Source organism: Anabrus simplex, chromosome 6 (genome assembly GCF_040414725.1).
Source record: "Anabrus simplex isolate iqAnaSimp1 chromosome 6, ASM4041472v1, whole genome shotgun sequence".
NCBI lineage: Eukaryota > Metazoa > Arthropoda > Insecta > Orthoptera > Tettigoniidae > Anabrus > Anabrus simplex.
The window spans coordinates 258,143,051-258,157,934 of record NC_090270.1 but is presented as its reverse complement, the minus strand read 5'-3'; the positions used below and the strand labels follow the sequence as shown (position 1 = coordinate 258,157,934).

General features: G+C 38.9%; 1 protein-coding gene across 2 annotated transcripts in view; it reads left to right on the top strand.

The window, feature by feature from the left end:
• Positions 1 to 14,884, top strand: part of LOC136875964 (uncharacterized) — a 672,636-nt gene that overhangs the window by 590,609 nt on the left and 67,143 nt on the right. For both annotated transcript variants that reach the window (XM_068228419.1, XM_068228420.1), the window contains one exon: positions 5,589 to 5,718. In XM_068228419.1, coding sequence (XP_068084520.1) covers positions 5,589 to 5,718 — 130 coding nt within the window. The remainder of the gene's footprint in view (positions 1 to 5,588; positions 5,719 to 14,884) is intronic.

Sequence of the window (14,884 nt, the reverse complement as noted above, 5' to 3'; positions counted from 1 at the left end):
GTTTTTGTTTTGTGTGGATTAGCGTCCACTTCTCGTATAACTTTTCCCTTTTCTATTCTCCAACTGAATGATAAAACGACTGTTCAACAGTAAACACCAGACACCGGCATCGTGGCTCTTAGTAGCTATCCGTAAGGCTGGAGAGTGTCAAGTCAGCTGGGATTGTTGCGGTAGGTACAGGTAACCTTAAGCGAGCATTTTTTTAAAAAGATACCCTCCTTTGCTACCGGGTACCGTAGGGAGGCGGGGATAGGGGAGACGAGGGATTGTTGGACAGGAGATTGGCGGCTTGTAAGAGGGGCTCCGCCCCCAGGTTGCTGGTTATTCACGATGGGGGGAAGTGGAAGTCACCCATGCAGGCTCGTGCCGCAAGACATAGATTAACTCCATATACTTGGTTTATTTTTGTGTGTTTTCATATATACGTATACATATTTTCTCCAGTGAAATGATCTAAGTGGGAGAATTCTGTGTCGATCAGGAGAAAATAAAGGTATTTAACATGGATCCTATCTGATTCAGCATTTAACAAATATAATCGTTTCACATGTAATACAAGTTTTTCCAAAAATCATACATTTAATGGCATATAAGTACATACATACATCATAAATACATCATTTTAGACTTATGCCTTTCAGTGTTCAGTCGCAAGGCGCTGTGAATGTTCTTAACGCTACCACAATCCTCTATTTGTAACTAGTTCTGTGGTCTCATTTTGTTCTGTATCTCTTATCTTTAAATCGTTAGAAACGGAGTCTAACCTCCATTGTCTTGATCTCCCTCTGCTCTTCTTACACACCATAACATAGTCCATTATTCTCCTGGATAACCTGTCCTCCTCCATTTGCCTCACATGACCCCACCACCACAGCCGGTTTATGCGTACAGGTCTGATTTCATTTCTAACTTAGCCTTTATCTCCTCATTCCAAGTACCCTCCTGCCACTGTTCCCACCTATTTGTACCAGCAATCATTTTTGCTACTTTCATGTCTGTTACTTCTAACTTATGAATAAGATATCCTGATTCCACCCAGCGTTCACTCCCGTACAGCAAAGTTGGTCTGGGAACAGACCTATGTAAAGATAGTTTTGTCTGGGACCTGACTTCCTTCTTACAGAATATTGTTGATCACAACTGCAAGCTAACTGCATTAACTTTACTGCACTTTGATTCAGTTGCACAGTACTACCATCCTGGAAGAACACACATCCTAAATAGTTGAAATGATCTACCTGTTCCAGCTTTGTATCTCCGATCTGACATTCAGTTTTCCTGGATTTCTTCCCTACACTCATCAATTTAGTCTTGGAAAGACTAATTTTCATACCATACTCATTGCACCTATTTTCTAGTTCCAAGATAATAGACTGCAGGCTTTCGGCACAAGACCAAGTCGTCAGCATAGGTCAGACTGCTTACTACATTTCCACCTAACTGAATCCCCCCCTGCCACTTCATACATTTCAGCAGATGATCCATGTAACTATGAACTACAAAGGTGAAAGATTACAGCCTTGTCTAATAAGTACCTTGAACCAAGAACTCATTCTACCATCAGTTCTACTGCAGTAGTGTCTATATTAATTTCCTGCTTCTAACTAAGAAACAATCTCTCAGTAGAAATTCCATGTTCTTAATTCGTCCCTGTAGGAAATTAATCCTAGCTTTGGCTGAGGAAAGAGTGCATTTAGCTTGCATTAAATTATGGGTTGCATTTACATGCTCCAGATACCAAGTGTTTTATACTTGTTTGATCTCTGTACATGCTGTTGCAATCAGAACATTTCCATCTATACACACCTCAACATGTGAATTTGTTAACTAGATTCAATGAACTGGAATTGTAAAATTTGTTGTTGTTTGAGTCAACAGTCCATATACTGGTTTGATGCAGCTTCCATATCACCCTATCCTGAACGTTTTCATTTCTACGTAACTATTGCATCCTACATCTGCTCTAATCTGCTTGTCATATTCATACCGTGGTCTACCCCTACCGTTCTTACCACCTACACTTCCTTCAGAAACGAGCTGAACAAGTCCTGGGTGTCTTAAAATGTGTCCTATCATTCTATCTCTTCTTCTCATCAAATTTAGCCAAATCGATCTCTCGCCAATTCTATTCAGTATCTCTTCACTTGTGATCCGATCTATCCATCTTACCTTCAGCATCCTTCTTTAACACCACATTTCAAAAGCTTCTATTCTCTTTCTTTCTGAGCTAGTCCATGTTTCACTTCCATACAATGCACGCTCCACACAAAAGTCTTCAAAAACATCTTTCTAATTCCAATATCAATGTTTGAAGTGAGCAAATTTCTTTTCTTAAGAAAGCTCTTCCTTGCTTGTGCTAATCTGCATTTTATGTCCTTACTTCTGCAATCATTAGTTATTTTACTACCCAAGTAACAATTTTCTTTTACTTCCTTTAAGACTTCATTTCCTAATTTAATATTTCCTGCATCACCTGCCTTTGTTTGACTGCACTCCATTACTTTTGTTTTGGACTTATTTATTTTCATCTTGTACTCCTTACCCAAGACTTCATCCATACCATTCAGCACCTTCTCAAGATCTTCTGCAGTCTCAGATAAAATAACAATATCATCGGCAAATCTCAAGGTTTTGATTTCCTCTCCTTGGAATGTGATCGCCTTTCCAAATTCCTCTTTGATTTCCTTTACTGCCTTTTCTATGTAAACATTGAAACGGAGGGGCGACAAACTGCAGCCTTGCCTCACTCCTTTCTGGATTGCTGCTTCTTTTTTCAAAGCCCTCAATTTTTATTACTGCAGACTGATTTTTGTACAGATTGTAGATAATTCTTAGTTCTCGGTATCTGATCCCAATCACCTTCAGAATCTTAAATAGCTTGGTCCAATCAACATTATCGAATGCCTTTTCTAGATCTACGAATGCCATGTATGTGGGCTTGTCCTTCTTGATTCGATCCTCTAAGATCAGACGTAAAGTCAAGATTGCTTCACGTCTTCCTACATTTCTTCTGAAGCCAAACTGATCTTCTCCCAACTCGGCTTCAACTTGTTTTTCCATTCTTCTGTAAATAATACATGTTAAAATTTCCAGGCATGAGATACTAAACTAATGGTGCGGTAGTTTTCACACCTGTCAGCACCGGCTTTCTTGGGAATATTTATAATAAAATTCTGACGAAAATCAGTTGGGACTTCTCCTGTCTCATACATCTTACACACAAAATGGAATAACCTTGCCATTCTGGTTTCTCCTAAGGCAGTCAGTAATTCAGAGGGAATGTCATCAATTCCAGGTGCCTTGTTCCTATTTAGGTCGCTCACAGGTCTGTCAAACTCTGACCTCAAAATTGGGTCTCCCATTTCATCAGCATTAACAGCCTCTTCTTGTTCTGGAACCAAATTATCAACATCTTTACCTTGATACAACTGTTGGATATGTTCCTGCCATCTTTCTGCTTTGTCTTCTTTCCCTAGAAGTGGCTTTCCATCTGAGCTCTTAATATTCATACACCTAGATTTCCTTTCTCTAAAGGTTTCCTTGATTTTCCTGTATGCAGCATCTACCTTTCCTAGGACCATACAACCTTCAACATCCTTGCACTTCTCCTTCAGCCAGTCTTCCTTAGCTACCTTGCACTTTCTATCCCACTGATTCTTAGTTATCTTTTCTTCCTTCCTAACATTTCTTCAGCAGCCCTACTGACTTCATTATTCATGACTATCCACTCTTCCTCTATTGTGTTACTTCAGCCTTTTCATTTAGTCCTTTTACAACATGTTCCTTGAAACAATCCCTCACACTCTCTTCTTTCGACTTGTCTAGATCCCATCTTTTTGCATTCTTTCCTTTCTTCAATTTCTTCAACTTCAGATGGCATTTCATGACTAACAAGTTGTGGTCAGAGTCCACGTCTGCTCCTAGGAAAGTTTTGCAATCCAACACCTGATTTCTGAATCTCTGCCTAATCATAATGAAGTCTATTTGATACCTTCCAGTGTCCCCAGGTCTCGTCCACGTATACAGTCTTCGTTTGTGGTGTTTGAACCAAGTACTGGCAAGGACTAAATTATGATCAGTGCAGAATTCAACCAGCCGACTTCCTCTTTCGTTCCTTTTTCCCAATCTGAATTCTCTTACTGTATTACCTTCTCTTCCTTGGCCTACCACTGCATTCCAGTCTCCCATCACACTTAGATTCTCGTCACCTTTTACATGTTGTATTAAATCTTCTATCTTTTCATATATTCTTTCGACTTCCTCATCATCCGCTGAGCTAGTAGGCATATAGACCTGCACTATTGTGGTGGGCATTGGTTTGGTGTCTATCTTGACGACAATAATTCTTTCACTGTGCTGGTCGTAGTAGCTTATCCACTGCCCTATTTTCTTATTCATTATTAAACCAACTCCTGCATTTCCCCTGTTTGATTTTGAGTTGATAATTCTGTAGTTGCCTGACCAAAAATCCTGTTCTTCCTGCCAACGTACTTCACTTATACCAACTACATCTAACTTTAGTCTATCCATCTCCCTTTTCAGATTCTCTAATCTACCACAACGATTCAAACTTCAAACTTCTAACATTCCACACTCCGACTCTCAGAATGTCAGTATCCATCTTTCTGATGATCGCCCCCTCTCGTGTAGTCCCCACCCGGAGATCCGATTGTCTAATTGATAGAACTTTTTGTATGATCGGTTTCCAGATAATGCAGATTCTGCTGTATTTAGCTCTAAAGTATTATATTAATGGAAATTCATTTGTACAGATAGTGTCAAATAATATGAAAGGATAGTTTTCTGAATGTATCTAACTGTAATTTACTTAAAAGTTTACTAGTTTTATTTACTATTATTTGTTGTCGTGTCATTAACTTTCAACCTTAATTTTTTTTTTTAAATATGGGTCAGGTGCAATAGAAAACAAATCGTGTCTTACAGGTACAATTTTTAAAAAATTTGAGAATTCCTGTTGTAGATAGCAGACAATTGCCACTACTCATTCATGAATTTGTGATTTTTGTCACGTTCAAGTATGACAGGTTTTTTCTTTTCCTTAACACCACTCCTTTCCTCTTCTACTTTCTTCTTTCATAGTACTGCAGAAGAGTTCTAGTGAAACAACACAGAACACACTGAGCACAAAACTAGAATGGCAAAGGCAACAGTTAACTTAGTTACACCACACCTTCTGGGAGCATTCATAGAATTGCAAGGGGATTTTCAAATTCTCACTGCCACTTTATGGGACTAGTGGACGGGAATGAAGCCCTTATCGATTGTCTAATTGATAGAACTTTTTGTATGATCAGTTTCCAGATAATGCAGATTCTGCTGTATTTATCTCTAAAGTATTATATTAATGGAAATTCATTTGTACAGATAGTGTCAAATATTATGAAAGGATAGTTTTCTGAATGTATCTAACTGTAATTTACTTAAAACTTTACTAGTTTTATTTTATTTTAAATTTTTCCTACAGCATTTGCAGACTGCCACAAAGACAAAGTGTACCATACAATTTATTTAATGTTGTGGATATTGTACATTGTCAGCTGAAAATTATCCCAAAAATAATGTTATAGGTTCGTTCACATGAGGAGGCAAGAACAGCTGCTATTAGCTTGAATGGTTTACTGTTTGAAGGGCGTAAGCTGAAAGTGAAAATCACAATCCCAAACTCGAAGATTCAAGGAACACCAGAAAAGCAGACAGGTATGTGGAATTCTTTGCTCTGCTACAGTTGTAGCTAGTCATTTCTCTACTCAGTTTATCTGACAAGTAGCACACAGGTTGTCTGGTACTTTATGAATACAAACTCACAAAAATATTTAATGAAACAAGACTACAATGGGAAAAATTTATCATGTCATTTTGAATGATAATTTAGTATGATGAAAAGATGGAAGGAAACCCCATTGTGGAATGATAGAATTCATCAGAATAGTATACTTTCGTACCTAATTATGTATAGAAACTATTAAAATTCACAAATAGGAATTCCAGACAGGAAAGAGGTTTTTTCATCATATTAGAATATTATTTTCATACTTACTCTCTAAGATAGGAGACATTCTTAGAACCACAGTAATCAAGAAACAGTACTGACACCAGTAACACAAGCCTTGTTAATCAAAGGCATACCAGACGCATATACTAAACCAAGAAGATATAGGCTAGTTCTTTTCAATCTAGAATACTCTTTGTAAACTCTGAGCTAGTCATCCAGACCTTTACACAAACTTAAAATGAAAACTAAAAATCTTATAGAATTTGTAATAGACTTACAGCTTTATTAGGCTTACTCGAGAGCAGGAACAAAAATTAAAATGAACCCTCAACGTTCCGATTTCACGTCAGATGCTCTCCCTGAGTTACGGTGGCCTCTGTCATTCATGTTCTGTTGGCAGGTATACGAGTTGTTCAGCTCAAATGACCAACCACAAATGAGCAGAGCTCGCTCTATAGATGTACTGGCCATAGGGCCAGACCTGTTGTTCAGATACCTGTCAACACAACAAGAATTACCATAGTCACTATAGTTCATTTGGAAGACCATCCAATGCAAGGAATATCATAGTGTACCCGACATGTCAACATACAGTAGAAGTCTGCTATAGCGAGTACAGCATATAACGAGAACCCCGTTAAAACGACAATATTTTGCTGTCCCTTCAAAATTCCTATGTTAAACTGTATATTATCCTTCGGTTATAGCAACAGCCCAATCACTGATGCATCCATTATTACGAGCGATTAAGCGTGCAAGATTCTTTCCATTACAGATATTTATGCACCCCAGCGATTATGTTGCATGTGATCAATTACCTTCGGTAGCAGTTCCTCGCTATGTCCAGTAGCGAGTTCTCTCATTGACATTCTAAGGCGATCTCAGAGTCGATTAGTAATACCCGTTGACTGCTGTTAAGTAAAGAAAATTCGAAATGAAAGAGAATATGCTTTTGTAATAAATGCGTAAATACCGTGTACAATAACAGTTGTTAGCTTGTTAAAAATAGCTGACTAAACGATCACCTAATTTTAATGCTAAGTACTGCAATTAAGTGAGAATGCGATATACCTCAAGATATGGCAAGAGTGGATCATTGATTTCAGTGGTTAGTTTTATATTTTCTCGTGTCTGGTTAAATTTTGGAAAGGCTGTTATCATGTAAATTTATAGCGAGAAGTTTATATAATTTCTCTACTAGCGCTTGACATGTTTTTTCGTAATACATATAGTACGGTTAAGTTGGGTTAGGTGACGCTGTTTGAATAAGAAAACTGAAACGTTTGCCACAAAATGCGATCGTTCATTTCGGTGCGGTATCGTTTTCTCGCTATATGCACTTGCGAGCTCTCTTGTCGACATTCGAAGGCGATGTCAGAGTCGATTAGTAATACCCGTTGACTGCTGTTCTCTGAAAGAAAATTCAAAATGAAAGGATAACACTTTTCGTAATAAATACGTAAATAGCATGGCCGATAGCAGTTGTTAACTCGGGTATAAATAAAAGCTAAGTAAATGCTAGCTTAATTTTAATAATCTACACTGACATCAAGTAGGAATACGATACACCTCAAGATATGGCAAAGCGCATCACTGATTTCTGAGGTTAGATTATATTTTCTCGCATATAGTTAAATTTCGGAAAGGCTATTCCCACGTAAATTTTTAGCGAGGAGCTTATAATTTCTCTACATGCATTTGAAATATGTTACATATGATACATATACGATTAGGTTAGGTGATGCCGTTTGAAGAAGAAAACTGAAATGTTTGCCAAAGAAGCCTCTGAAGTGATACCGTTATTTCTCCGTATCCAAGACGACTTATTTTTTCCTCAGCATTTCATGCGAAAAATCAAGGGTTTTCTTGCATTTGCGGCCTAACACTAACGAACACCACTGGCAACTACTGTGGTAACCACGCTGCTTCTTTTCTGCCCCGCGCGCGCGCACACACACACACACACACACACACAAAACTAGTTGACAATAAACGACCGCCTCTTTATTACACATCGCTAGCTGCGGCAACCAGTTGTACAGTGCCTGTGTGTAACATCACTGGGTCTCGGGAAATAGTGACGAGAGAATGACGTTCTATTAGCCTCTACAAAAACGTTTCTCAAATCTACAGAATGGCATCAAATCATGCGAGACTTCAAATTTTTAGAAAGGCTACGGGTACTCAGTGGCAGAGTTATGACGCGTCTACTGTACCTGACGCTTAGTAAAATAAAGTTTATAGACAGCAGGAATATTTTCGTGATGGATAGTCGTAACGTAAAGATCTGTGGAAGAAGTATTGCCAGGAAATTTTCAACAGGTTCTCGTCAATATTATGATGTCGATTTAAAGTTAATGATTATTAAATACTCAAAAATGTAGAATGCAGGTAATTGTGCAGCTGCAAGAAAATACGGCATAAGCCTAACTAAAGCCAATATTTGACGTTAGCTTGAAGACAAAGATAGCTTTAAAAAAATGCGTAGGGAATACTGTACGAAAAATGCATTCAGTGGTGCGCATCAAGGACGCTTTAACCCGTTAACGCCGTGCGTGTCCATGTGATCACGACCTGCATTCTTTCATTTAGATTGCTCTCAGTGCTTTGTATAGCGCTGGAATTGATTGCTGACTGTGTAGATCAATTCAAGAAGCATATGGCAACTGTGTGCGAGCATGTTATTACGTGATACATATCTATCCATTGTTTCGGCGCACTTTCGTTTCGTGTCATTGTCACAGCAGCTGAATCATGATGGCGCGCTTCAAGTAAGTTTGATATTTCACATATATCTATGTTTAGATTACACAACTCATATGCTTAACAAGTTTGGGAGTGTTTGTTTTTTATTTTGAAGTAAAGGAACTTGGTGCCTTCTATACTTTATTGCATTTGATATGTCTTAATGATGCGATATCACAACTTGATGACGGACATGACTGTTGCTTGCGTAACCATTTTCAACAATACAAAATCATCTGACCAATCGGAAATAGGCTTAGAAAGTGCCAACTTCAATTAATGAAATAATTTTACAAAAATTAAAAGTCTCTTCATAACATCTTGCCCCCCTTGAAAGGAGTTCTTTCAACTAAACTATTGTAACACTGTAATCTTATACCTATTGTAAAAACACTTATTCTGAACATATGCATTAATACAAAACTCTATACATACATATTTTTATCATTAAAAGAAAATAATATTGAAATTATATCTTTGATGAAAAATAACACAAAGTTAAAGATATCTTGAATTCAGTTCTCCTTGTCATCCCCTTCAATGGGAAGAGGGCATATTTTCTTGATGCTTCGGGTGAAAGTTCCACCAGCCGTCCGAACGGTGACAACCCTCACCTCACCATCTCGTCCAGGGTGAACTTGAACTATCCTACCTCTGGGCCACTCTAGAGGAGGGATGTTGTCCTCAATTAATAGCACCAAAGAATCAACATCAATACGTCGATTGGTATCATGCCACTTGACGCGTTTTTGCAATTCCTCCAAGTATTCTCACTGCAATCTCTGCCACAACCGCTGCCGAATTTTCTGCAAGTGCTGCCAACGTGACAAGCGGTTATCAGGTTCTCTCAACAAATCCCTTTACACAGGTTGCACGATCGAGTCACTTAGAAGAAAATGTGCTGGTGTTAAGACTTCTAAATCATTTGGATCATTTGGCAAGGGAGTAAGGGGACGTGAATTTAATACAGCCTCTATATCGCAAAGAATAGTGTAGGTTTCTTCGAAAGTTAGCACATGTCCCTGTGTTTCAGTCAGCAAATGTCTTTTCATCATCTTTACAGCTGCTTCCCACAATCCCCCAAAGTGGGGTGACCGGGAATGAAACTCCACTGTATCTGCTGCTGAGCGAGTGAGGAGGTAATGGTCGTTGACCCCTTTTCCAAAAAGGACTGGATATCTTGTAGTGCGTTGGCTGCTCCAATGAAATTCTTCCCATTATCAGAGAAAAGCTGCTTGCACAAACCTCTTCTCGCCGTAAAGCGTTGCATTGCAGCTAAGAAAGCTTCGGTCGTTAGCTCCGACACCAACTCCAAATGCACTGCCTTGGTACTGAAGCAGGTAAATACAGCTACGTAACTCTTGTAAGTATGAATGCGGCCCCTTCTGTGGCTTTCTCTTACAGATATTGGACCTGCATAGTCCACTCCTGTGGTAACAAAGGGTCGAACAACTAATGTAACCCTTTCTTTTGGTAAATCTGCCATGCGTACCTCTGGAACTGTAGGATGGTAACAAAAGCACTTCAGACACCTTTTGACAATCCTTTTCGCTTCTCTTCTGCCACTGATAGGCCAATATCGTTGTCGAGTTGCATGTAGCAGTTGCTCTGGGGGACAATGCTTCAGACGACGATGTTCATTTTCCATGATCATTCTGGTGATGTGATGATTTGCTGGTAGAAGCACAGGATGTCTCTGTTCTGATGTTAGCTCCGAAAAATGAAGCCTTCCTCCAACCCTAATCAATCCGTCACTATCCAGAAACGGACTGAGTGACTTTTGAGAACTCTTCTTTGGGAGGTCTTGATTATTAATTAAGCAATGTAGTACTTGAGGGAATGCTTCTAATTGTGTCCATTTGACTACCTGCTTCTCTGCTTTACAAGTTTCTTGTATTTCTAGTGAACCTTTTTTCCTTTCTGATGGTTTGAGTTTGCAGTTATAAATGAATCTTTGACAATATGCTACTATACGGCATAATTTTGGAAATGACGAGAATTTATTCAGTAGAATGCTGGTTGATGTTGCTGTCAACGTAACTGCTGTGACCTTCAGCTCTGGTAGTTCTGTTTCAAATTCTTCTGAATGTTCTGGTTGTTGACGTTGTGTGCGAAGCCAAGAAGGTCCACTCCACCACAGCTTTTTACCTTCGAGTTCTGCTGAAGTAATTCCTCTTGAGAGAAGATCAGCTGGATTTTCAGTCGAAGGAACATGCTTCCAGGTGGTTGCATCAGTGGCTTCTTGAATCTTTGCAATCCTGTTTGCCACAAATGTCTTCAGCAGCCTTGGCTCAGTGTTGATCCATCCCAAAACAATTGTACTGTCACTCCATAATCTGATCTGACCAATTTTTTCTTTCAAAGCACTCACTGTTGTTTTGACAAGTTGTGCAAGAAGAAGGGCTGCCTCCAATGCGAGTCTTGGCAACGAAATGGTTTTTTAAAGGAGCTACTTTCGTCTTCGCACAAAGTAAATTGGAAATGTAGAGACCACTTTGCGTTTGACAAACTGCATAAATGCATGCTCCAAAAGCCTTCTCTGAAGCATCACTAAATCCAAACAAATCAAAAGAGCCAGAGCAATTCCCAGGATTTATGTTTCTCATAATTCTGATGATGTTCAGTCTTTCTAATGACGCATAATACTCGTTCCAAATCTGAAGGTGCTCTCGAGACAATGGCTGATCCCATTCAAATCCATCTACCCATAAGTGTTGCATCAACATCTTCCCTTTGATCAGTACTGGACCCACGAGTCCTAGTGGATCAAAAATCTGTGCGATTTTGGAGGCGACTTCTCTTTTGGATCTTAGTGACTGCTTTGCCAGCTCAACTCAAAACTTAAGGCAATCTTGTGCTGAGTCCCAGAGGAGTCCAAGAGTCTTACTAGCTTCACGTTTGTCTAAAACCAGTAAAGTCCCTTCGTCGCTTTTGCTCTCCAAATCCTGCAAGATCTCTTTGCTGTTGGACCTCCATTTCCTCAAATGCATTCCACCACTCTTGAGTATATTTTGTATTTGCCGCCGTAGCCCGATCACGTCTTCTAGAATGTCTCCACCACTTAAGCAGTCATCCATGTAAAAATCATCGTGAATAGCCTTTGCTGCTGCTGGAAATTCATTTTCATGAAGAGTAGCCAATTCATTTAGGCACCTCATGGCATGGTAAGGTGCTGATGCTGTTCCGTATGTTACTGTATTCAACTGATAAATCCTCACAGGGGCAGAAGATTCCTCTTTCCACAAAATCTGCTGTAATGCTCGATCTTCAGGATGGATGAGGATTTGCCGAAACATCTTTTCCACATCTGCCGTCATGACATACTTATGGCTGCGAAATCTAAGTACAATGTGAAAAAGATCTCGCTGTAAATTAGGCCCTGTCATGAGCTTGTCATTGAGTGATGTCCCGAGTGATGTTTTTGCTGAGGCATCAAATACACTCTGACCTTTGTGGTGTCACTATCTGGACGTACCACTGGTTGATGGGGTATAAAGTATGAATTTGGTACATCTTGATTTTGATTTGTTTCAATGAAGCTCATATGTCCTAGTTTTTCATATTCATTCATGAAATCTGCATAAGCTGTCTTGAGTTCAGGGTGTCTGCTTAATCTCTTGACTAATGATTCTAGTCTGTTTAGTGCGTATTTTCTTGATTCTCCGAGGATGACATCTGGCTTGATAGGGAGCCTTACGATGAATCTACCTGTCGTATCTCTCGAAGCGGTGTCCATGAATTGTCTTTCACATATTCTTTCTTCTGATGTGTAATGTTGAATCTCCGGAATTGCTTCTTGTTTCCAAAATTTTTCCATCTGATCTGATAATTGTTGATTGCTAATTTTCATGCATGTTGTTGCTGATTCTTGTTTATTCTCAAAAACTTCACTGCCTATAATCCAGCCTAATCGGGTGTTTTGCTGAGCTGGTTGTCCTTCAGCTTCATTCTTGGGTGGACCTATGACTATTTTCCAATAAAGTCCTGCACCAATTAACATGTCGATGTCTCCAGGCTTGTTGAATGTTGGGTCTGCCAAGCTAATGTCCTTTGGAATAATAATATTGTCCTTCTTGATCTCCAACTGTGGCAATCGTCCTGTTATAGTTGGCAAAACTAGAAATTCTGCTTCCACCTCAAATCTGTCATTCCTTGAAGCGAGATGTACTCTCATAATCCTTTTTGTTTCCACTTTGGAACAGTCTACTCCAATGATCTGTGTGTTTGTCTTGACATTCGGTAAACCAAGTTTCTTATACAGACCTTCCTTTATTAGATTTGACTGAGATCCCGGATCCAGTAAGGCTCGGCATGTCATTCTTCTTCCGTGAACATCTTTCACGTCAATTAAAGCTGTTGACAAAAGTATTTGTGATGTTATTCCTTTCGCCAAGCTCACATTGAGTGAAGCAGGTGAATGATGAGATTTGACACACAGGTTTATGGGCACTTGATTTTCTTTAACATTTTGTTTCTGTTTGTCATCTTCCTCAGCATGTAAAAGTGTGTTGTGAAGAAGTCCACATTTCTTGCATTTTGATCCTCTGCAATTTCTTGCAATATGTCCTGGTTTCAGACAGTTATGACACTGTCCTTTTTCTCGAAGCAGTTTTCTTCTGTCTTCAACTGATCGTTTAATTAATTCTTCACATGTAAAAATGAGGTGACTTCCACCACACAGATTACAGCTTGCCTGAGACGTCGTCATAACAACTTTCTTGCTAGGTTGTCTGTCCTTCGGATTTGCCTTCGTGTTCAATGCCTTGGTTTTGTTATGATTTAAAAGCATGTATGATTGGGAACGCTCAGTTAAAAATTTCAAGAAATCATCCAATGTTGGCATCTTTTCTGGAGTGTTGCCTTTCACCCTTTCCTGCCAGTCTCTTTGCTCAATGAAATCCAGCTGCTTCTTTGCTAGATGAATAACCAATGTGTCCCAATATTGTACCGGTTGCTTCATTGCTTTTAATGAAGCCATGTGAGTTTGAATATGAAATTGTAATTGCCTGAGTGATTCAGATTTGTTCTCTTTAAAAACTGTAGGAAACTTGAAAAGTTCATCTAAATGTGTCTCGATTATCATCATTTGATTATCATATGTATCCACAAGCAAGTTCCACGCACTTGTGTAGTTTTCTTCTGAAATGGTAAAACCTTGAATGACTTTGCGTGCCTCGCCCTGCAGAAGACCGATCAGATACTGATATTTTTGGATATTTGTTAGTTGAGTATCATTATGAATGGCTGACTCAAAACTGTTCTTAAAAAGCAATCATTTTGTGAATTCGCCGTTGAATTCCGGTAATTTAATTTCTGGTAATTTATGTATTCTTCTGTTATGATGTTGTGGAACTTCCTATTGATGAACAGCGTTGTTTACTGCCGTGTTCATTTGAGCTAGTAAATTACTTTGAACATCATCTGCTTCATCCATTATCGTTTGCTGTTGCGTAACTGCGCGGAAATAAATAGATTCAAATAGCTCTCGCTCTCCCTCACATTCTTCTTCAAACTGTAATGCAGCTGTTTCATCAGTGATCTCAGTTTCCTCAATTTTCATTTGTACTTCTTCAAAAGAATTCCATAGCTCTTCACATTTTTTAATTCTAACCTTCGCCTCTGATTTTGACGTGTCGGCTGTAATGGACTTTATTATTCTTGTTAACGTGCCTTTTACTCGACTACGTGATTGTTTCAATTTCGTTAGTTGCGACATACTGAAATTAAGGTTATGCTGTGAAAGTTCGAAGGGATTGAGTGAAGGTTATGTATAAATTCAAAGGAATCGTGTTGCTGAATTGAGGTTATATGACAAAGGAATTTGGATCTTTTATATTTATGACAACAGGAGGATCAATGGGCTTGAATTATTATTTTTTTTTCTTATTATTATTATGTTGATCACTGCATGTTTATGTTACGAAAACGTGCGCTGAGAGAAAGAGGCTAGAATCTAAGAGTATCGTATGTATAGCAAGGATGGTGTATATGTCAAAGAGACCCTCGCTCTCACGGAGATTCTTGCCTTGAGCGGCGAGGAGAATGTAAATCTTGAAATCTTGTCTTTACTTCTTTGTATGTACGTAACATCGAATCGTACTTGCCTGATTACTGATTTATGCTGCA